At 36.7% G+C, this 23,892-nt stretch overlaps 1 protein-coding gene across 1 annotated transcript in view; it reads left to right on the top strand.

The window, feature by feature from the left end:
* Positions 1 to 23,892, top strand: part of ITFG1 (integrin alpha FG-GAP repeat containing 1) — a 297,020-nt gene that overhangs the window by 236,990 nt on the left and 36,138 nt on the right. The window contains 1 exon segment of the mRNA XM_017880291.1: positions 6,080 to 6,158. Within this exon segment, the coding sequence (XP_017735780.1) occupies positions 6,080 to 6,158 (79 nt within the window).

Below are 23,892 nucleotides of genomic sequence, written 5' to 3'. Positions count from 1 at the left end.
AATCCCAGCACTTTGGGAGGCCAAGGTGGGTGGATCACGAGGCCAGGAGATCGAGACCATCCTGGCTAACATGGTGAAACCAAGGCTCTACTAAAAATGCAAAAAATTAGCCAGGTGTGGTGGTGGGCACCTGTAGTCTCAACTACTCGGGAGGCTGAGGCAGCAGAATGGCCTGAACACGGGAGGCGGAGCTTCCAGTGAGCCGAGGTTGCACCACTGCACTCCAGCCTGGGTGACAGAGTGAGACTCCACCTCAAAAATAAAAAAATAAAAGGGAGTGTTTTAATATCCTATTCAGATAATCGATATATACCAAAAAGTCATCAAGTGACAAGTTTCTTAAGGTTGATTGCAATGTGGATTTTGAAACTTTATCAATGAGTTGTTCCTACTTTGTTATGGTACTCATTGGTATTTGTTTATTAAAATGTTGTTTAATTTCCACATATTTCCTTCTGTTGTTGATTTCTAATTCTGTTGTAATCAGAGAATATCATTTGTACAATTTCAATGCTTTTATATCTACTAAAGCTTGTTTTATGGTCTAGCATACCATAAAACATAAAGCTTGTTTTATGTTCTCCAGGTCCCTCCTGGAGAACACTCCATGTGTGTTTTAGAAGAATATGTACTCTGCTAGAGTTGGATGCTGTGTTCTCTACATGTCTGTTAGGTCTAGTTGGTTTACAGCGTTGTTCACATCTTCTTTTTTCCTGTTGATCCTCTATCTGGTTTTTCTATCCATTATTAAAACGAGTATACTGAAGTTTTCAACTATTATTGTTGAATTATCTGTTTCTCCCTCAAATTCTTTGGGGCTCTGCTGGTTAGGTGCATACATGCTTATAATTGTTATGTCTTCTTGATGGATTGACCCTTTTATCATTATACAATGTATTTTATTGTGTCTAGAAACAATTTGTATTTAGTTAAGGTGTATTTGGTCTGATATCAGTATAGTCATTCCGTTTCTCATTGGGTTTCTTTTCCATGGTATATACCTTTCCATGCTTTTACTTTCAGCCTATCTGTTGTCTATGAATCTAACGTGTGTATAACGTAGGTGGAATATAGTTCATTATATTGTTCTATCCATTTGGTTAATCTTTGCCTTTTTGATAGGAGCATTTAACTCATTTATATTAAATGAAATTAGTGATAAGGCAGATTATGGCTGTCATTTTTTTGTTTTCTATATGTCATATTTTCTTGGTTCCTCAATACCACCATTACTGCATCCTTTTATACTATGCATTTTCTAGGATATGATTTTAATTCTTTTGTTGTTTCTTTCACTCTATTTTTATATTTTATTTTATTTATTTATTGTTTATTTGTTTTGAGATGGAGTCTCACTCTGTTGCCCAGGCTGGAGTACAGTGGCGTGACCTAGGCTTGCTGCAACCTCCACCTCCTGGGCTCAAGTGATTCTCTTGCTTCAGCCTCCTTAGTAGCTGGGACTACAGGCATGCGCCACTGTGCCCGGCTAATTTTTGTATTTTTGGTAGAGACCACACCCAGCCTTGCTCTCTTTTTAAAAAGTTATTTTGGGCCGGGCGCAGTGGCTCATGCGTGTAATCCCAGCACTTTGGTTGGGAGGCTGAGGCAGGCAGATCACGAGGTCGGGAGTACGAGACCAGCCTGGCCAATATGGTGAAATCCCATCTCTACCAAAAATGCAAAAAAAAATTAGCTGGGCATGGTCTCACACACCTGTAGTCTCAGTTACTCCGGAGGCTGAGGCAGAAGAATTGCTTGAATCCAGGAGACGGAGGTTGCAGTGAGCCGAGGTCAAGCTGCTGCACTCTAGCCTGGGTAACAGAATGAGACTCGGTCTCTCACACACACAAAAAAAGTTATTTTGTTAGTAGTTGCTCTCAGGATTACAATTAACATCGTAACTTAGAAACAATCTAGTTCATATTAATTCCAGCTTAATTTTAGTAGCTTATAAAAACTTTGCTCTAACATATCTCAATTTGTACTATTATTGTCATACAAATTACATCTTCAAGCATTATGAGACCAACAAAATGGTTTTAGAATTACTGTTTCAAGCAATAGTCTTTTTATATCAGGTAGGAGAAAAGAGCTGCAGACAAAAATGTATTTATACCATATTTACCTACAGTTCCTTTTTTTTTTTCCCAACTTTGTCTTCACAGAATATTTACAGTTAACAGTACTCTTTATTTATTTGAGTGGATTCAAGTTACTGTCTAGTGTCCTTTCAGATCAGCCAGAATTCCCTTCAGTATTTCCTACAAGTCAGGTGTGCTAATAACAAGTTCTTTCTGGTTTTATCTGGCAATATGTTAATTTCCTGTTCATTTTTGAAGGATATTTTTGCTGGATTTTAGACTTCTTGGCTGACAGTCTTTTTCTTTTAACACTTTGAATTTGTCATCCTATTACCTTCCAGCCTCCTGGGTTTCTGATGAGAATTGAGCTGTTAATCCTTCTGAGGATACCTTGTCCATGATGAATTGCTTGTCTCTTGCTGCTTTCAACATTCACTCTTTGGCTTTCAAAATGTTAACTATGATATGATAGGTAGGGTTTGACTGTGATGTATCTTGGCGTGGATCTCTTTGAGTTTACCCTACTTGGCGTTCATTGAGCTTTTTGGGTGTACAGGTTAATGTTGCATTAAATTTAGGTGGTTTTAGCCATTATTGCTTCACATTATTTCTACTTCTTTCCTCTCTTCTGGGACTCCCATTATTGTTGGTATTCTTAATGGTGCTCCATATGTCTCAGAGGCTCTGTTCATTTTTTTATTCCCTTTTTTTCTGTCCTTCAGACTAGATAATACGAATTGACATGTCTTCAATTTTGCTGATTATTTCTTCTGCCAGTTTAAATCTATTGAGCCTCACTAGTTAATTTTTCATTTCAGTTATTGTACTGTAGAATTTCAGTTTTGTTCTACTTTGTGATTTCTCTTTATTGATACTGTGGTGAGACAGTGTTCTCATAATTTTCTTCAGTTATTTAGACACAATTTCCTTTCCTTTAATTCTTTGAACAATCTTTTCTTTTTTGACAGGGTCTCACTGTGTTGCCCAGGCTAGAGTGCAGTGGTGCAGTCATGGCTCACTACAGCCTCAGCCTCCCAGGCTCAAGCAGTCCTCCCACCTCAGCCTCCTGAGTAGCTGGGACCACAGACACTTGCTACCATGCCCAGCTAATTTTTTTAACTTTTCATGGAGACAAGGCCTCCCCATATTGCCCAGACTGGTGAACATGTTTATTATAGCAGATTTAAAGTCTTTGGCTAATAAATCTAACATCTATGCTTCCTTGGAGGCAGTTATTTTGACTGTTTTTTTTCCCCAATGTATGAGCCATACTGTGTCTTTGCATGTCATAATTTTTTTTTATTGAAAACTGGACATTTTTAACTATATGTCAACTCCAGACATCTTCCCAGATTTCTCCCATTGCCTGGTTTGTGGTTTTTGCTCTTATTGCTGTTTGTTCAGTAACTTTCCCAGACTAATACTGTAGTCTTCATTCTTTGTTGTGTGTGGCCACTGAAGTTGCCACTCAGCTTAATGGCCAGCCGTGATGGCCAGATATTTCCTTAAATAAGAGGTCAGGCCCTTCTCCAGTCTTTCTGGGGCACGAACATAGTGCTGCATATGTTCATGAACTTCTAGATTCCCAGAAATAAGTCAGAGCTTTTTAGAGTCCCCTGTGAATATCTCATTTCCATTTTTCCTTTTAAGATTTGGTCAACCTCTCATTAACCCCAGCTGATAATCACTGCCTCAGGCAACTGCAGTGTTAAACAATTGCTGATGATTCTTTTCAAGAAACTTTACAGTGATGGAGCTTGTTCACACAGAGCAAGCTCTCAGTCCATTAAAAAAAGACACACCCTGAGAATAGAGCTTTTCAGGGAGCTTCCGGAAAGGTCATATAGTGACATTTCTCGGGGAATGGATATCTGGGGAGCTCTAAACCTGTTCTGCCCCCTCCAGTACCTGGTAGGTTCTTCATTTTCATAGCTACCTTAGTTGCAAAGCTGTTGGTTTTCAAGGCTATTTCAGCACTGGGGAGAGAGGCATGGAAATAAGGCAATTTAAAACACAACAGAGGTAATTATTCTTACCAAAATTCAGCATTTTTCTTAAATCAGTGCTCCTTGGATTTTTGCAAAGTTCTAAAAAAGTGGATTTCAACAACTTTCTGCCAGTATTCTCATTGCTTTTATTGAGGAGCAGATTTTTTTGAGGTCCTTACTAACCATTCCAGAAGTGATTCTACACTACTCTGTTACACTAAGATGTATTTGTCTACCTTGCACTTTAGATGGATCTTTCACCCATGAATGGTTTTGTACTGTCATGCATTGGTAATTTTGGAAATTTTGGTTTACTGTGTTATGCAGATATTCCTCATGTTAACACATTTTATTGTACAATATTTTTAAATAATATTTGTTAATATTACCACTGATTACATCATAAGTTTCTTAAGTATTGGGAAGATATCAGGCTCACAGTGGCAGATGCAAGTTTTTCAAAATTGCAGTATTCACTTAGAAGCTCAAATTTTATCATTTTATTTGGTTTTCTGAAAGTGGTAGACTCACTTTGTCCGTTTTCAAGAAAATGTTAGCTAAATACCCAAGTCTGAATATCCGTTGTTTGGTGCCACTGCTAATTAACCCACATCTTTGCTTTTGCTCTATTAGTACAAATGGTAACACTGTGTAAAATGCAAATGATGTCTTAGTAGTAGTATGAAAATAGTTTTTACCTAATGTGACCTTCTGAAAGTGTTCTGGGACCCCCAGGGTTTCCCTGTAACATGCTTTGAGAACCACTGTGTAGAGGAACTAGATCAGGATCTCTAGACCTTGTCTTCAAATATCAGAATGACTGGCTCATGATGATAGGTGAACTTCAGCTTTAGGACTCTATCAGACACATGCTGACCTGATTTTTTTTAACTGAATACACATAGGAGAGAGAACAATGCTTTTCCTTGCCCATCTGCAAAATAAGAATGTAGATACATTTTGCTAATTCTCTCATGAAAGTAGTGTGTAGTACAAAGTGTAATATTCATCTTTCCACATAAAAATGTTTCTTAATAAGTTTATTTTGCATATTTGTGTGATTTATTCATGAATCATCTAATCAATTAGTAATGTCTTATGAGTAATTCCATCCGTATAGCAACCTATTTTCTCATAGCCATTGGAAGCATATGGACTTCTAAAGATCTTAAAATATCAGTCAGGCAATTGTGATGTTGATGAAATCATATTACTTCTTATCATCCTGGAGAAAAATCATTTTTAAAGCATCAGTAGCCTATCTAAATGTCATTATTGACTTTTCTGTACTTTTCTGGGAAGATCAGTAGAATTTTGATGCTGTGAAAAATATTCAAAAGAACTTAAAGCATTTCTTAAACATTCTGTCATCTTAGGATGTCCATTGCAATCCTTGGTTTCTTTATGTTCTATTTAATTAGCCTTGGTTTCTAAAGAGAAGGAGTATGTCATTTTATTCAAGGTTTGAGGAATGTTCCAGAAATAGGAAATAGAGATAAATCTCACCATTATCATCGAGGCACTGTCAATCCATCATATTTTTCTTAAATGAAAAATAATGTATTCTCTAAATGTGCAGGAGTTTAAATGTGGTAGAACTAATCATCAGTATTTTTTATTCTATTGTAATTATTGTGGATGGATTTTATTTATGTTGATATTTTAGTGGGAAAATGTAAACCATGTCCAATCCCTCCCGCAATGCTATATTCAACAGAATATTTGATCTTAGAAATACCCAGTTAAATAATGAACTAAATAAATGCAACTATTAAATCATTTAAAGTCTTAAGAATTTTCTACTAATCAGTTTTTCTTTTTGTTTGTGTATTATTTTTTAACACTAAGATCCTAGGAAACAACAGGCTTTCTTTTGATGTGCTGTTTATGGAAGGGGTCTTTAGGAAACTGTCATCTGTTTAAGAATTTTTTGCTTTGAAAGAGATTTACCTGAAACTTCCAATAATTCACTTACTTTCCAAGCCTTAACTATTTTTTTTTCTATTGCAGCCCTTTGGAGTGAATCAGCCTGGACCTTATATCATGTATACAACTGTTGATGCAAATGGGTATCTGAAAAATGGATCAGGTAAGACCAGATACAATAATGTATGTCCATAATGTATAAAAACTTCTGCAGTCAATATATTGGCAAGGTAAACTGGTGGAAAAAATTATGTTTTCACACTCCTTAAAAAAAATCTTCACTTTCATTATACTTAGTCTTTCCATAGACTTACATTGGTAGATTATAAAAGGTTCTTATGACAAAAAATGTTCACTTTCAATTCTTCATAGATCCCTATTACAATGGAGCCAACTCATTATCCTTATTTTTTAGTTGAAGTAGCAGAGAGATTGGGTGAAATTACTTGTGTTTTATTGGTCAGAGAGTGAAGTGCAAATTAGTTAATTAAGTTCATCTTAGAAGAAGTAAAAATTAAGAATACAATTAATACTATAATATAAACTATTACTGGTTTTTTTATATGTAGAATAGAAGCTGGAATATAGAGAGAGGGGTTTTTTTTGATAAATTGTTATAAAGAAAAAATCTGGTTATACATTTAAATAAATAATAAAGGCAAATGCAGTTAAGACAAAAAAGAAATAAGATTGAGCAAAGGATGTCTGCTTTTAACAGATGGCTGACTGACTGAGGTTAGATCCAAATTACAGTAAATACAACGGTGATAATTTTAGTTATCTAAATAAGAAAAGGAATCTGAATATGCTTCTTTTAAGATGCCTAGAGTTTTAACCAGCAGAGTTGCTGTCACCCCTCTATTTTTTTGGCCAAAAAAAAAAAGGAAGAACTCATTATATGAACATTGCCATGTTATATAATGGCCTTACTAAATCAAATATACCCCAGAGTGAGTTTACTTTTTTAGCTAATTGCACACATTTAAGAGTCTCAGTTGTACTGCTTGCTTCAGCACAGAAACATTCCATATAACAATTTTTTTTTTCAATATTCAAGGAGAAATTGACAAACACAATTTCACTTTTTTTTTTTTTTTTTTGAGACGCAGTCTCGCTCTGTCGTCCAGGCTGGATTACAGTGGCGCGATCTCGGCTCACTACAAGCTCCACCTCCCGGGTTCATGCCATTCTCCTGCGTCAGCCTCCCGAGCAGCTGGTACCACAGGCGCCCACCACTACGCCTGGCTAATTTTTTGTATTTTTAGTAGAGATGAGGTTTCACCTGTGTTAGCCAGGATGATCTCGATCTCCTGACCTCGTGATCCACCCACCTCGGCCTCCCAAAATGCTGGGATTTCAGGTGTGAGCCACCGCGCCCGGCCACAATTATACTTTAATATACCACTATCAGTCACTGTAGTTCAAGATAAATAAGGATATTGATAATTTGAACAAATTACTTCTTTATGTTTTTAATTCATGTACATATTAAACCTTTACAAAAAAGGCTCTGGGACCAGCTGGTTTTATCAGTTAATTCTTTTAGACTTTGAAGATGCAGATGATTTCAGTGCTAGGTAAGATGTTCCAGAATACAGGACAACAAGATGAAGTTATTTATTACATTTCATGAAGCTAGTATAACTCAGGCAGAGCGAGAATACTCAAAACCAAAAACTAAGTTCACTGGTGGGATATCAGTGAAAATCCTATCTAAAAACTAACAACTTAAATTTGTCTGTATTTTTAAAGAATTGCCTACTTAACATAATCAAGTAGATGATTATCTAAGGAATGCACTGATGGTTTAAAATGGGAAAATCTCTTAATTGTTATAGCAGTGCATCAATTTTAAAATACTTTCTTTTCTTTTTTTTTCGTATAATAATATATTGTGTACATCTCTCCATGTCTGTTCCTACAGATAATCCTGATTTCTTTGGGGGCTATTTTGTATAAAGATACAATAGCTACTCTAGCCAATCCTCTATTTTTTGTTTTACTATATAATACAACAATACAACAGTAAACATCTATTTGCATATATTTGTGTGCAGTTAAATGAATAATTCAGGCCAAGTGCTCATGCCTGTAATCCCACCACTTTGGGAGGCCAAGGCAGGTGGTTCACTTGAGGTCAGGAGTTCAAGACCAGCCTGGCCAACATGGCAAAGCCCCATTTCCACTAAAAACACAAAAGCTGTGTGTGGTGGCGGTCGCCTGTAATTCCAGCTACTCAGGAGACTGAGGCATGAGAATCGCTTGGACCCAGGAGGTAGAGGTTGCAGTAAACCGAGATCACACCACTGCACTCCAGCCTTGGTGAAGGAGTAAGACTGTCTCAAAAAAAGTAAATAAATAAATAATAAAATAAAAAAATAATTCTCACTTCATAGAAAAAAATCTGGAAGGATAAACACTAAATTAACATTTATCTTGAGGAACATAATTTCAAGAGATTCACTTTCCACTTTGTACATTTCTATAACTGTTGACTAGTTTTCAGTTCTTTTTCATTGTTTTAAAAAGATGGGCTGAGTTCAGTGGCCCATGCCTGTAATTCCATTACTTTGGGAGGCCAAGGTGGGCAGATCACCTGAGGTCAGGAGTTTGAGACCAGCCTGGCCAAAATGGTGAAACCCCGTCTCTACTAAAAATACAAAAAAAATTAGCCAGGGGTGGTGGCGCATGCCTGTAGTCCCAGCTACTTCGGGAGGCTGAGGGTTCACTTGAACCAGAAGACGGAGGTTGCAGTAAGCCGAGATCACGCCATTGCACTCCAGGTGGGTGACAAGAGCAAAACTCCATCTCAAAAACAAACAAAAAAAATATGATTGTTGATTCAGTCAACAAAATTTTCACCAAACTTATACTGCAAACTAGGCATTGGCACCTGGTATTGAACTCCATTCAGTAATATTCACTACCCATTACTATTTTTTTAAGTGAATGGAACAATATTTACTTAGCATGATTTTTAAAAATCTACCCCAAAACAGTAATGGAACATTGGGTTTATTCCTACTATATCTAATATTTACCTGTCTCTAGATTGGAGTAGAAATTAGGAGGGAATTTGTAGGCATAAAAGGAAATGAAAAAATATCTAAGGTAAAAATAAATGCAGTTGAGTGCATAAATCAAATGAATGCATAAATTTTCATGGCAGAACACCGTAAACAAAAATAAAAAGCACTCACAAACTTGAACAAAATCTAAATGTGTATAAATAGAGATATAATAAATTATCTCATTTTATAATATTCTCTAGCCTACAAAATATTTTAAGATAACTTTTGATGTTTATAATAGTTGGAAGAAGACATATCTGCATGTAAAATCCAAATTGTATGTGTATTATTTTAAGTTTGTCTGTGTATAGGAAAAATATCTAAACAAAATGACGCATAAAATGTTACCACAATTATCTCTTGGTCATGGGAATGCAAATTGTATGTGTGTGATTTTTAAGTGTGTCTGTGTGTAGGACAAATATATAAACAAAATAACATATATGTTACCATGATTATCTCTTGGGTTTTGGATTTTATATATTTGTTCGCATTTTGTTTACTAAATATATATTGCTTTTAAGAAAAGCTTTTAAAATATTTCAAACATGCTGTATTTCATGCATAAAAATGTATTCTAAGCAAGGAAGTAGCACCTAATTTAATTGACTAAGGGGGTGCCATCATGAAACCCTGCCCCAAATTTTAAAGGATGAGAATTCCCAGTTTAAATATTAAGCATGTTGAACTCCAAAGAAACATTACTTGGTTAAACCATACCTTCCATCCCATCCTACCCCATCAGCAGAGAATGTTCCACTGTAGGAAGACGATGACTACATTTATGTATTTCGGAAACTGCAGCCTTGGTTTTCTCCTAGAGCAGCTGAGAGTCACTCACTACCCATTAGCGGGTCATAAAATTAATGTAGTAGCTTTTAGGGTATTTTACTTAATAGAATAAAAGAGAACAATAGAAAACAATATATTGATCAGAGTACATCGCAAATAGTAAAGTATTGTTTCATGAAATTTTTATTTAGTTGTGTGTGTGTGTGTGTCTGTGTGTATGTGTGTGTTTTCACACTGGGTAATAACATATGATGTAGTTTTTATTGTGGGCTGTGATCAGAAAAGTTGGAAAACCACCACCAGAGAGAGACAACAACAACATCATAAATTAATATTATTTAGTAAAGGCCTGGCCCAACTATCCTATTGCTTACAGATAGATTATCATTCTTACCCATTACTCTGTGGTCTTACTCCATTTCCTAGCAAAACCTGAATGGCCAAACATTATTAGAGAGTTACATTACAGAGGAGTCGTTAATTTTCTAAATAATAGTTCCTGTAACAGATTTAAAAAATAAAAATGAAGTATTTTTATTATGAACTTTTTAGGAGCTTAAACTCCTCTGGTTTTGAATCTAGGATTTTGTTTACTACACTTGTAAATTAGCCAGGGATCCACAATGGGCATCCAAATGGCCTAAACAATATTGATAAGAACTTAGTAGAATGGAGTACATTGGCAAAATTTTGTAGACTAGTGAGTTGTTGGTCATTTATGAAAAATAACATTATTAGACCAAGAATTGCTTTTCTATCCCATAAATTACTTATTTGGCCCTACTGTTTAAATCCAGAGCAAAATCATTTTCCTTTTTCCTCTGTGGTTACTATTTGTTAATATATCTGAGAAAAACATAAGTAACCTTTGTCTTCTGTGTGCCCTTAGTCTATGCAAGAAGTGATGTTAAGCAATCACATGCTGTGATCTAGGGGAAAAAATATGTGTTCTACGACATGCATTCATTCAACACAGAACACATCTCTGACCAGATGTGTAGCGTTTTGCCTCACATCAACCTGTTCTCCAAAACAAGCTAGGTATCTCATAATTTAATTCAATTCTGACAGTATCCGGAGGCAGATTCATATCCCACAGTTAAAGGCTCAGTCTCACAAGATTTTCCCCACTTCGGATGCCAATCACAAGTCCAGGCATCCCGTATTTCTGATGGAGAGTCTATAAATTGGCATTTCCCATGACTCACTCCCTCATCAAGTTCAGTCATTTGCTGGAATGTCTCACAGAACTCAGGGAAATACTTACATATACTGGCTTATTATAAAGGATATTATGAAGGGTACAGATGAACAGCCACATGAAGAAATACATAAGGCAAGGTTCAGAAGGGTCCTGAGCACAAGTCTTGTGGAACTTGGGGTGCACCACACTACCAGCCCATGTATGTATTCAGTAACCCAGAAGCTCTCCCAACCCTGTCCTTTTGGGATTTATAGAAGCGTCATTTTGAAGGCATTATTGATCAAATTACTGGCCATTAGTAATCAGCTCAACCTTCAGCCCCTCTCCCCTCCCGTGACATAACAATTCTAATTGCATCAAAAAACGGAGCTGCAAAATGTGTGAAGCAAAAATTGAACTGAAAGGCGAATAGACAAATCTACATTTATAGTTGTAGACCTCAATATCTGTCTCTCAAGATTTGGCAAACAAAATCAGCAAGGATACAGAACTCAGCAATATCATCAACCAACAGGATCTGGTAGACATTTTAGGATAATCTGCCCAACAACAGCAATACATTCTTTTCAAATGCCCATGGAACATATACTAAAATAGACTGAGTTCTGGGCAATTAAAAAAATTTTAATTCAAAAACCTCAAAAAATTTAAACAAGTGAAACAAAACCATAGAGAGTATTCTCCAACCACAATGAAATTAAAATAGAAATCAACAGCAGAAATATAGTAAAATCTCTAAACACTTGAAACTTAAACATCATATTTCTAAATAATCCAGGGGTCAAAGAGAAATTTTCAAGGGAAATTTTTAAAATACACTGAACTGAATGAAAAGAAAAATACAACGTATCAAAAACTTGGGGACACAGCTGAAGCAGTGCTGAGAGGAAAATTATAACAACGCATGTGTATAATAGAAAAGAGTAAGTCTCAAATTTATAATGTAAGCACCCACCTCAACAACCTATAAACAAAAGCAAACCTAAAGTAAACAAGAGGAAGGAAATAAATAAGAGCAGAAGTTATTGAAATTTAAAACAGAAAAACAAAAGATAAAATCAGTTAAAAAGGAAATAAATAAAATTGACAAATCTGTACCAGGACTGACAAAAAAAAGAGAGGAGACATAAATTGTCAGTGTCAGGAATGAATCAGATGAATCACTGTGGACCCTGAAGATATCAAAAGGATAATAAGGGAATAATATGCACATACATTGGACATCTTAGAAGAAATGGACAAACTGCTTAAAAAACACTATCACAAATTATCCAATGTAAAATATATCATTTGAATAATCTTAAAATTACTAAGGAAATTGGGTTCATAATTTTAAAACTTTCAAGAAAGAAATAGGTAGACCCAAGTGGTGAGAATTATACCACACATTTAAAATACAGTTAACTGGTAGAATGCGATGGCTCATGCCAGTAATCCCAGCACTTTGGGAGGCCAAGGCAGGAGGATCACTTGAGTTCAGGAGTTTGGGACCAACCCAGGCAAGATAGTGAAATCCTGTGTCTAGAAAAAAAATGTTTTAAATAAGCCGGATGTAGTGACATGTGCCCGTAGTCCCAGCGATTCAGGAGGCTGAAGTGGGAGGATCACTTGAGCCCTGGAGGTTAAGGTTACAGTGAGCCATGATTGCACCACTGCACTCTAACCTGGCTGACACAGCAAGATCCCGTCTCAAAAAAATAAAAGAGTTAACTTCAAATTCTGTACAGTCTCTTTCAGAAAAAAAGGAACATTTTCTAGTTTGTAGGTTTATGCTGATACCAAAACCAGACAGACAGTACAAAATCCCTGTAGACAGATACTCCTCACGAATATAAATACAGAAATCATGAAAAACATATTAGTGGGACAGACATGGTAGCTCATGCCTGCAATCCCAGCACTCTGGGAGGCTGACGCGGGAGGATCACTTGAGCCTGGGAATTTGAGACCAGCCTGGGATACACAGTAAGACCCCTCCTCCACCAAAAAAAAAAGAAAAAAAATTAGTGAGTAGAACACATACAGCATTATATAAGAAGAATTATATACCATGACCAAGTGGGGGTTATGCGAGGGACACAATGCCAGTTCAAGATTCAAAAATCTATCATTGTAGTACACCACATTGACAGAGTAAAGAAGAAAACAAATCACCTCGTCATATCAACTGATGCCGAAAAAGCACTGAAGTTTAAACTATTCATGATAAAAACTGTCATAAAAATAGGAATAGATAATAATTTCCTGAATTTGATACAGAATGTTTACAAGAAACCTACAGCTGAATTTATGCTTAATGATAAAAGACTGAATGGTCTGCATCGAAGATTAGGAACTAAGCAAGGATATCTCCTCTAACCACTCTAATTGTAAATTCACTGGAAGAAGGCAAGAAAAGGAAACAAAAGGCAACCAAGTTGAAAGGAAAAAAGTAAAACCATCACTATTTCCAGATGACATAATTGTATACATAGACGACCTCCAGGAATAAAAAACACACACTCAGCAAAAACTACTGCAACCAAGAAGTACATTCAGCAAGGTTGCAGGATACAAGAACACAAAAATCAGTTGTATGTCTGTACATTATCAATGGATACATGGACACCAAAATTAAAAATACATTTCTATTCATAATCACTCAAAAAATGTGAAATACCTAAGTATAAATTTAACAAAACATATAGAGGACTTATATGTTGAAAACTACACAATGCCAGTGAGAAAAATCAGTGATCTAAATTAATGAAGAGATACGCAAGTTTCATAGATTGGGAGATTTAACAGAGAGAGATATCAGTTTTCCATAAATTGCCTTGCAGGTTTAACACAATTCCTTTCCACATCCCCAGAAGGATATTTTGTAGATACAGACAATTTCATTAGAAAATACACATGGAAAGGCCAAGGAGCTACTAAGTTGCTGCAAAAGTAATTGTGCTTTTTGTCATTTTTTAATGGCAAAACCACAATCACTTTTGCACCAACCTAATAGAACTGAAACAATTGGAAAAGAATAAAATAGATGAAATTTGTCTGTGTAATTTCAAGACTTATTTTATAGCTGCAGTAATCAAGACTGTATAGTATTGGCAGAAGTATAGATACATTGATTATGAAATGGAAGACAGAACCCAGAAATAAGCCCATATAAATAAACATGCCTACCTCATTTTTGACAAAGGTGCAAAAAGCAATAAGGGAAAGATAGATTTTTTCACAACATTACAAAAATTAATTCAGAATGGATCATGGACATAAATGTAAAATATGAAACTATAGATCTTCTAACAAGAATCATGAGGATATTTTCTGGATCTAAGGCTTGGCAAAGAGTCCTTAGACTTTACACCAAAAGCGAGATCCATTAAAGGAAATATTTATAAGATTTCATCAAAACTTAAATACTTTTGCTCTGTGAAAGACCCTCATAAGAGGATGAAAAGACAGCCTACAGCCTGAAAGAAAAATATTTGCAAATTGCATATCTGACGAAAGTTCATTATCTATAACATACAAATAACTCCTCCAAACTGTCAAATTAAAACATGGACAAGAGACATGAAGAAACATTTCACTGAATAAGATACATAGGTAGCAATTAGCACATGAAAAGATGTTAACAGTATTGAATTAGGGAAATGCACGTTAAAACCACAATGAGATATACTACACACCTATCAGAATGGCTAAAAATATAAAGTGACAACACCAAATGCTAATGAGGATGCAGAGACAGTGGATCACTTATATATTGCTTGTGTGAATGTGAAATGTTTTAGTCACTCTGGAAAATGTTGGTAGTTCTTAAAAAAGTAGACATGAAACTACTGTATGACCCAGCAATTGCAGTCCCAAGGCATTGATCCCAGAGAGATGAAAAGTTAAATGTTCACTCAAAAATCTACACACGAGTGTTTATACCAGCTGTACTCATAATAGCCCTAAACTAGAAGCAACCCAGGCATCCTCCTGTGGCTTATTAAAATCTTTGGTACATCCATGCCATGAAACACTACTCAGCGATGAAAAGGAACAAACTGTTTTTCACAGAACAACCCAGATGAATCTCCAGAGGATTACACTGAGAAAAAGTCCATCCCAGAAGTTTATATAGTATATTATTCTATTTGTATAACATTTCTGAAGTGAAAAAATATATATAGAAGTGAAGAACAAATTAGAGTTAGACAGGGATTTAGGAGTAGGTGTGGGTGACAGGAAAGTGGTTGTGGCTATGAAAAGACAGTATGAGGGATCCTTGTGATGGAAATGTTCGGGACTTCACTGCCTCAGAATCAGTATTTTACTGGCTTTGATAATATGCTGTCATTTTGTAAGATGTTACCATGGGTGAAAACTGAATAAAGGGTACATGGGATTTTGCGTTATTTCTACGTCTGCATGTAAATCTAAAATTATCTCAAAAGTTTAATTTAAAATCACTGTAAGATCTGTGGTGGTAAAAATAGTATCTGTAACTATTTGCAGCCTAAATACCATTGTATATTTTGTATAAGGTTCCATAGAGTAACAATATATTATGCTTCTTTGCTTTTATTGAAATTATATCAATACTAAGATAATATTGGTTATATAGTGATCAATAGTTCTGATCAGATAGATAATATTAAATGAATACTTGGGATATGATTTATTTCACAGTTACAACTGAATTAAAATAGAAAACATTTTAGAAATCAAATATAGTTTGATAGACAAAATGTATTCCAATTTCAAGTCTATAAAAGAAACATGCAAAAGAGTTTTAGTGATAAAGTAGGTGGGAACCACTTCATTAGATTTCACTGAACTTTGGCTATCTTGATTTTAATACTTTTCTCATGGCTCAATTTTAATTCTCAGTTTTTTCAATCTTCCTTATATTTTCCCCTTCTTATTCTAAGTTGGATGACCATGATACACATTTAAAGTATTTGAATAATTGTGAGGAAGGATATTTTTTAAATCTGTTTTGTCTCTCAATTCCCATACACCCTCACTTCCCTCCGCTCCCCTCCTTGCATTGCACTCATGGAAGGAAGATAGATTGATCATCTGACTTCCTCAGTCAAAAGGTTTTACTCTTACAAATGTGCTAACCCTGATTTTAGAAACCTAATAACAAACACAGAGAAGCTGGTTATCTCAAACGGTATCCCACTTATGTAGGATGAGAAGTGATTCCAGATAAGATGATCAGCTTTTTCTGAAATTACTTTCTCCTGTATTTTTCGAACATGGAGAAACATGGAGCCACATTAGAAGTTTTATTGATTACCGCCAAAACTTTTTCTTATGGTTGCCAACAGAAAATATTAACATTTGACTTCTAAGATAAAAACGATACAATAAAAGTAAGGGACTGGTGCCCACTGATGTTAACCACCTTATGTCAGGTCCTTTCATTTGTCCTAGAAGTACAGCTCCAGGTTGTAGAAGATACAGTGCCTCATACTAGTCTCATAGCTGGAAAGATATATAAGGCTTAAAGACTCTGGGAATAAATAATAGCTTATACTTAATAAGTACTTCTAATGTGCCAAACACCTTAAAGTTCTTATATATGGATTCATTTTTTTAAGTCTCACAATGGCCAGTAATGTAGTTCATTATTGTCATCCTCACTTTAGAGCTGAAGAATCTGATTCACACAGAAGTTAAGGACTTCCCCAGAGTCACACAGCTAGTATGAGGCAGAGCTCAGGCAGCCTGGCTCCAGGTTCTCTAGTCTTAGCCATCTTTTATAATAAGTGATAATATGACCTCATATTTATAAGTGATTTTAAAGGTAGTGGAATAAAGTTTCTGGAGTCAGCACTCCTGATTTCAAGTCTTGGCTTTTCCAGTCTCCTGCTTTGTTACCTTGGGCAATTATTTAACCTCCCCAAACTACAGTTTTCTTACTGTAAAATGGTGAGAATAATTATGAGATAATGCATACTAAGGGCTTATACAATGCCTGGTACATAGTAATTATTCAATAAATGCATCTAGTAAACATTTATTGAATGTTCACTGTCTGGTACAGTTCTTGGCTAAGGAAGTATATACTGTTGAACAAACCAGATAATGTTGTTGCTCTCAACGCATTTACATTCTGTGGAAGGGGCAGGAGGGTGGGGAGAGAGAAAATGGGAAAATACCAGGTAGTGAGTTAACGTCCTGTGGCCCCCAGGGCCCTACAAGTTCTGGATCTCTGTTCTCTCTCTGACGGCATCTGCTTCTACTCTCCCACCTTCTTAACTCTGCATCTGTTATACAAGCCCCTTTGCTGCCCTGCATTCACCAAGCTCATCTCCTCTCCCTGGGACACCCATCTTTGGATATCCTCATGGCTTACCTGCTTCATGTCTTTGTTCAGCTGTCACCTCACTGAGCACTTCTCTGATCACTTTTTTGAAAACCACAACACTCCCCACTCCTCACTATTCCCCTTCTGTACTTCATCTTGTACCAAAGCACTTGCCACCTTCTAATTATTTTATTGTGTTGTACCTCCGTTAGAATATAAGAGAGCAAGGATCTTTGTCTTGTTCACTTCTGTATTCCCAGCACCTAGAGAAATACTATCATAATTTGTTGAATAATTGAATGAATGAATAAAAGCAAAAAGAGGTCCATGTAATGGAGAGTGGTTTGAGTGCTACTTTAAGTTGGTTGGTCAGGGAGGGCCTCTCTTGGGTAGAAAACTTAGGAGTTGAGTTGTGACTGTTGGTATGTCAGTCAGGTGAAGTATAGGAAGCATTCAGGCACAAGATGCCCACAGCTCACACTAACATGGTAGCAGTGATAGAGAGAAATGGGCAGGCTAGGGATATGTTAGGGAGATGGCCTCAACTGCACTTCTTCATGGACTAACATGGAATGGGTGAAAAAAGGAAAATCAAAAGTGAATCAGAGGAGGAACCTTGAAAACCTGCTAAATGAAAGAAGCCACAAACAAAAGGTCGTTTTTGTGGCATTATTCCATTTATAGGAAGTGCCTAGAATAAGCAGATCCATAGAGACAGAAAGTAGATTCTGGTTCCCAGGGGCTGGTGAGAGTAATGGGATGACTGCTGATGGGTATGGAGTTTCATATTGAGTCGATGACAATGTTCTGGAATTCGATAGTGGTCAGGTTTGCACAACTCTGTGAACATACTAACAAACTGCTGAATTGTATACATTAAAGGTACATTTTATGGCATGTGAATTATATCTCAATAAGAATAAATCACAGGATATGAAGGCTTGCGCCATAGGTAGTAGGGTAGCTGTCTCTTACTGAGAAAGGTGACTGGTGAGGAGCAGTTTAGATGGGGGTGGGGGAGGTAATCGTGTTCTTTGGATCCAACTGGAGAGATCAAGTTGCTATTATAGCTTAGATAGTAAATATTAACTATTATTATCAAATATTTAATGCCTGGCCAGGCATGGTGGATCACGCCTGTGATCCCAGCACTTTGGGAGACCGAGTTGTGTGGATCACTTGAGGTCAGGAGTTTGAGACCAGCCAGACCAACATGGTGAAACCCAGTCTCTGCTAAAAATACAAAACTTAGCCAGTCATAGTGGTGGGCGCCTGTAGTCCCAGCTACTCAAGGGGCTGAGGCAGGATAGTCGCATGAACCCAGGAGGCAGAGGTTGCAGTAAGCCAAGATCATGCCACTGCATTCCACCCTGGCCAACAAAGTTAGACTCTGTCTCGATGGATGGATGGATGGATGGATGGATGGATGGATGGATGGATAGATAGATAGATAGATATTTAATTCCAGTTGGTGAAATTAACAAACAACTATGACTCTGATTAATTAAACGGAATTGCACACTGGTTGATGATACGATAGGAGTGGATGTTCAATCTCTGTGTGTGTTCCTAGGATGAAGTCTGTTGAAGTATGGAGTTCTCACTGGTTGCTCCAATCCTGAAAGCCTGGTTACTTCCTGTAGTTAGATAACTTCTTTCACAGAAAATTTCTTCAGAAGGCTAGAAGTTCATACCTTTATTAGAATAATCACATAGCATAGAAAACCTTGATCAATAAAAATGATCCTTTTCTGCTCTCCCAGGCTGATTATGCAGGAAATGAGGGGTTTTTACCCCCTAATTTACTTTTTCTCATCCCAATTCAGAAATGCACTGACTTTCATTGAGTGCAGTAAGAATCTGAGTCTGAAAATTTGTACGAATTGTCTTTGGACCAGTGGTTCTCAATCAGGGGTGATTTTGAGTCACGGGAGACATTTAACAATGTCTGCAGACATTTTTGATTGTCACAACTGGGAGGGTGCTACTGGCATCTAGTGGATAGAGGCCAGGAGGCTGCTAAGCAAACTATAACAGATAGAACAGCCCCCTCAACAAAAAATTATCCATCCCAAAATGTCAACAGTGCTGACTTGAGAAATCCTGATACAGACTATAAAACTCACAAATATCATGAAACTTTATAAACTTATGAATATTCAGCTATGATTCCAAACTTCTATGGATATTTGGAAATCCTTCCCACCTTCCTATGTAAATAGTAGTAGTATTTGCCAGGCATCATATGGCACTGTAAACAGATGAATTGGGAAAATATTTGGAGAGGCAGGAGAGGTACATCTGATGGTCCTGGGACCTATCTTTTGATAGTTTGGCAAAGTGCTAGCTCAGCACATGAGTTTAGAGAATACAACAGCCCAATAATTGAAGCTTAGTTCCTGACACTCCTCCTTTGTAACAAAGACAGTTTTCTCAACCAGGAAGCTCTCATGTCTTCTAGATATTCCCAGTCTTCTTCCAATGTCCATATAAAATTTAAAATGCCACAAAGACTGGGGCGCTTGAGTATTTTTCATGATGTGTCTGCTGCAGTTGATGTGTGCACCTTAATAATACAGGATGGTGAGGGGAAAGGGACCCAGGCATTCAGCTACTGCTCTGCCTGTCAGTGGTTCATTAAACCTTATTTTACTTTTAATACCACCTGGCACAAATGATGTGTGTATGCATACCTCCTTAACATAACGGTCAGACAAGAAATAGTTAAAAGAGCTATAATAGAAATATAAACAAATGTTTTAAAAACCAAAAGCTAACAGAATACAAAAGCATTTATATTAGCTGAATTGCTGAATTTATTATCTTTAGAAGCAGTTTAGGAAGAAAAGAGAATATGATGTGTATCTTAGAAATACTCTAAGCTTATAAAGTCATCTAGTTTTAAAGTACCTATTGGAGTCACTGAGGGAAGGAATGACTCACAGAAATTCAAACTTTGAAATCATAAAGTAGTTGTTTTGAAATTTTTATTATGGAAGCTGGTTACTAAGGGTGAATCTTCGACAGGGTTGGTATAGGTTTGGTTGATAAGATTTAGCTATAACAGGTGGGCTGTCAGATGCCATGGAAAGATTGTACTGGGGATAAAAATGCTAATAATATATGTATTGGACAAAATTATATTTTTATATGGGGCCATGGACAGTTTTCTTAGCATCACCCCATATCTGGCAGGGGTGGGGACTTTTCATTTTTGTTTTAAATTGTGGTGAAATACATACAAACATAAAATATATCATCTTAACCATTTTTAAGTATACAGTTCAGTAGTACTAAGTGTATTCACATTGTGTGCAACCATCACCATCATTAATCTCCAGAGCACTTCACCTTGCAGACTTGAAACTCTGTACCCATTAAACACTAACTCCCCATTTCCCTCCCGCTCCAGCCCATGGCATGTACCATTCTACCTTCGGTCTCTGTGAATCTGAGTACTCTAGGTCAGAGGTCCCCCCAACCCCCAGGCCACAGACCAGTACCGATCCATGGCCTGTTAGGAACCAGGCCAGATAGCAGGAGGTGACCAGCAGGTGAGCAAGCAAAGCTTCATCTATATTTATAGCTGCTCCCCATCAATCACATTATAGCCTGAGCTCTGCCTCCTGTCAGATCAGCTGCTGCATTAGATTCTCTTAGGACCGTGAACCCTATTGTGAACTGTTGATGTGAGGGATCTGGGCTGCACGCTCCTTATGAGAATCTATGCCTGATGATCTGTCACTGTCTTCCATCACCCCCAGATGGAACTGTCTAGTTGCAGGAAAACAAGCTCAGGGCTCCCACTGATTCTACATTATGGTGAGTTTTATAATTATTTCATTACATATTACAATGTAATAATAATAGAAATAAAGTGCATAATAAATGTAATGTGCTTGAATCATCCCAAAACCATCCCAGCCATCCCCTGGTCCGTGGAAAAATTGTCTTCCACAAAACCAGTTCCTGGTGCCAAAAAGTTTGAGGACTGCTGCTTTAGGTACCAAATGTAATTGGAATCATACAGTATTTGTCTTTTTGTGACTGGTTTATTTCACTTAGCGTAAAGTCCTTGAGGTGCATCAGTGTAGCATGTTTCATCTTCCTTTAATGCTGAATAATATTTCATTTTAGGTGTATTCCACACTTTTTTCTATTCATTCCCCAGTTCATGGACACTTGGGTTGCTTCCTCCTTTCGGCTGTTGTAATCCTGCTATAAACATAGGTGTACAAATACCACCTGGACACCCTGCTTTCAGTTCTTTTGGGTATATACCCAAAAGCAGACTTGCTGCATCATATGATACTTCTGTGTAATTTCTGAAGGAACCACCATACCATTTTCCATGGTGGGTCTACACACCATTTTATATTCCCACCAACAGTACACAGGGTGCGCTTTTCTACATTCTTGTCAACACTTAGTTATTTCTACTTTTTCGTAGCCATTCTGTTGGGTGTGAGGTAGGATCCCATTGTAGTTTTGATTTGCATTTTTGTAATATTGAGCATATTGTATTTGCTTATTGGCCATTTATTTGTATATCTGTTTTGGAAAAATATGTATTCAAGACCTAGGCCCATTTTTTTCTGTTTTGTTGTTGTTGGGCACCCCCAAATGTTTTAAGATTTCTGCTTGAAGCAATACCTGTTATCTAAGTGCTTTCCCATTATGTTTCTTTTTTTTTTCTTTTTTTAAGTTACACCTGCACAGCGGCCTTTCAAATAATTAAACATTCACGAGGTAGACTATGGAAAGAATTAATGCTAGGAGAACATTAAAGAATATTGATTAGTGTGTATCAGTGAAGGAATCGCAGACATTTTAAAAATAATTATGAGAAGTGGTTTTAACATTTTATCTATGCCATCTGTTTCTAATATTTAGTTTTCTAATCTGAAAACCAATCCTGAGTTTATCAATGTTGTGGCGTAATTTTCTTTCGATGTTAAATTCTTCAGACCACTAGTTTCTCCTTTCCGAAACTACTAGAGTGTATTAAATGGTACCTTGCTAGGTGAAAGAGATAATTTACCTCTTAATAATAAATAGCCACCTCATCTCAACTTTTATTTGGATATCACTAAAAGAACTTATAAACTATTTATTAATTAAAGAATGAATGTCTCCTATTATCTAGTTCAACATAAAAGAAAAACAATAGCCTTATATAAACATGTAACAGGGAGCACTATTTAGTTCTTAGCGTTCAGCCTATGAGTTAGCCCTACATTTCTGACCTGGGATTGTAAGTAACACTGTTATGTCTGCTTTGTATGGTAAGACTGTTAGTACTTTGTATCACTGAAAACCTTTTAAAAGTAGTTCTGCTTATATGGAAAAGTTTTAAACATACTGAATATCAGATACACAGTTAAGTTGATAAATTTAATAGAAAAATCTGTTTATGTATGATATTGTGCCAGACCCCTTGATGAGGATACAAAGATAAACAATACAAGATCAGCCCTTTTGCTAAAGGGCTAGTGAGATTACTGCTAAGATTTGTATAAAACTTTAGACCACTGTCAGAAAAGATTATAACATGATTAACTGTAAGATAACATATATAGAGCACCCATGTGAAATAAATTTCTTGTTTTGCTGACTGAGAACTTGATCAAAGTAGGAATTCATGGTTCCTCAATTCATCCCACCATACTGGTTAGCTCCTTATTCATGTTGTCTTACAATCAAGAAACTGTGAGAATAAGGATTTGATACAAATATAAATTCAGTAAGATATTTTTAGTTCTAAATAAGGGCAAAATAAAAATTTTCTCCTAGCCGGGCGCGGTGGGTCACGCCTGTATTCCCAGCACTTTAGGAGGCTGAGGCAGGTGGATCACGAGGTCAGGAGATCGAGACCATCCTGGCTAACACAGTGAAACCTGTCTCTACTAAAAATACAAAATAATTAGCCCGGTGTGGTGGTGTGCGCCTGTAGTCCCAGCTACTTGGGAGGCTGAGGCAGGAGAATGGCGTGAACCTGGAAGGCGGAGCTTGGAGCGAGCCAAGATTGCACCACTGTACTCCAGCCTGGGTGACAGAGCAAGACTCTGTCTCAAAAAAAAAATTATCCTAAATATAAATTCAAATTCTTTCTTCTCATGAGGTTTCATTAATTTTAGAAAAGATGATACAATTATTCTGAAAATAAGTGTTTGGGTCCCACTATCAGGTATATAGTACAGCTGTCATTAAATCTATAGAGAACAAATATTCTCCTTATTGGCAGTGGTTCTCAAACTCTGTTGTTTATAAAAATCCTGATGTCCGTTGTCATTATCCAGTAGGACTTTTAAAACATATTATTGGTATGTGAGGGGGCGGAGCAAGATGGCCGAATAGGAACAGCTCCAGTCTCCAACTCCCAGCGCGAGCGACACAGAAGACCGGTGATTTCTGCATTTTCAACTGAGGTACTGGGGTCATCTCACTAGGGAGTGCCGGACAATCGGTGCTGGTCAGCTGCTGCAGCCTGACCAGCGAGAGCTGAAGCAGGGCGAGGCATCGCCTCACCTGGAAG

Source organism: Rhinopithecus bieti, unplaced genomic scaffold (genome assembly GCF_001698545.2).
Source record: "Rhinopithecus bieti isolate Rb0 unplaced genomic scaffold, ASM169854v2 scaffold_12138, whole genome shotgun sequence".
Classification (NCBI taxonomy): Eukaryota; Metazoa; Chordata; class Mammalia; order Primates; family Cercopithecidae; genus Rhinopithecus; species Rhinopithecus bieti.
This window is presented reverse-complemented; position numbering and strand designations above follow the sequence as displayed.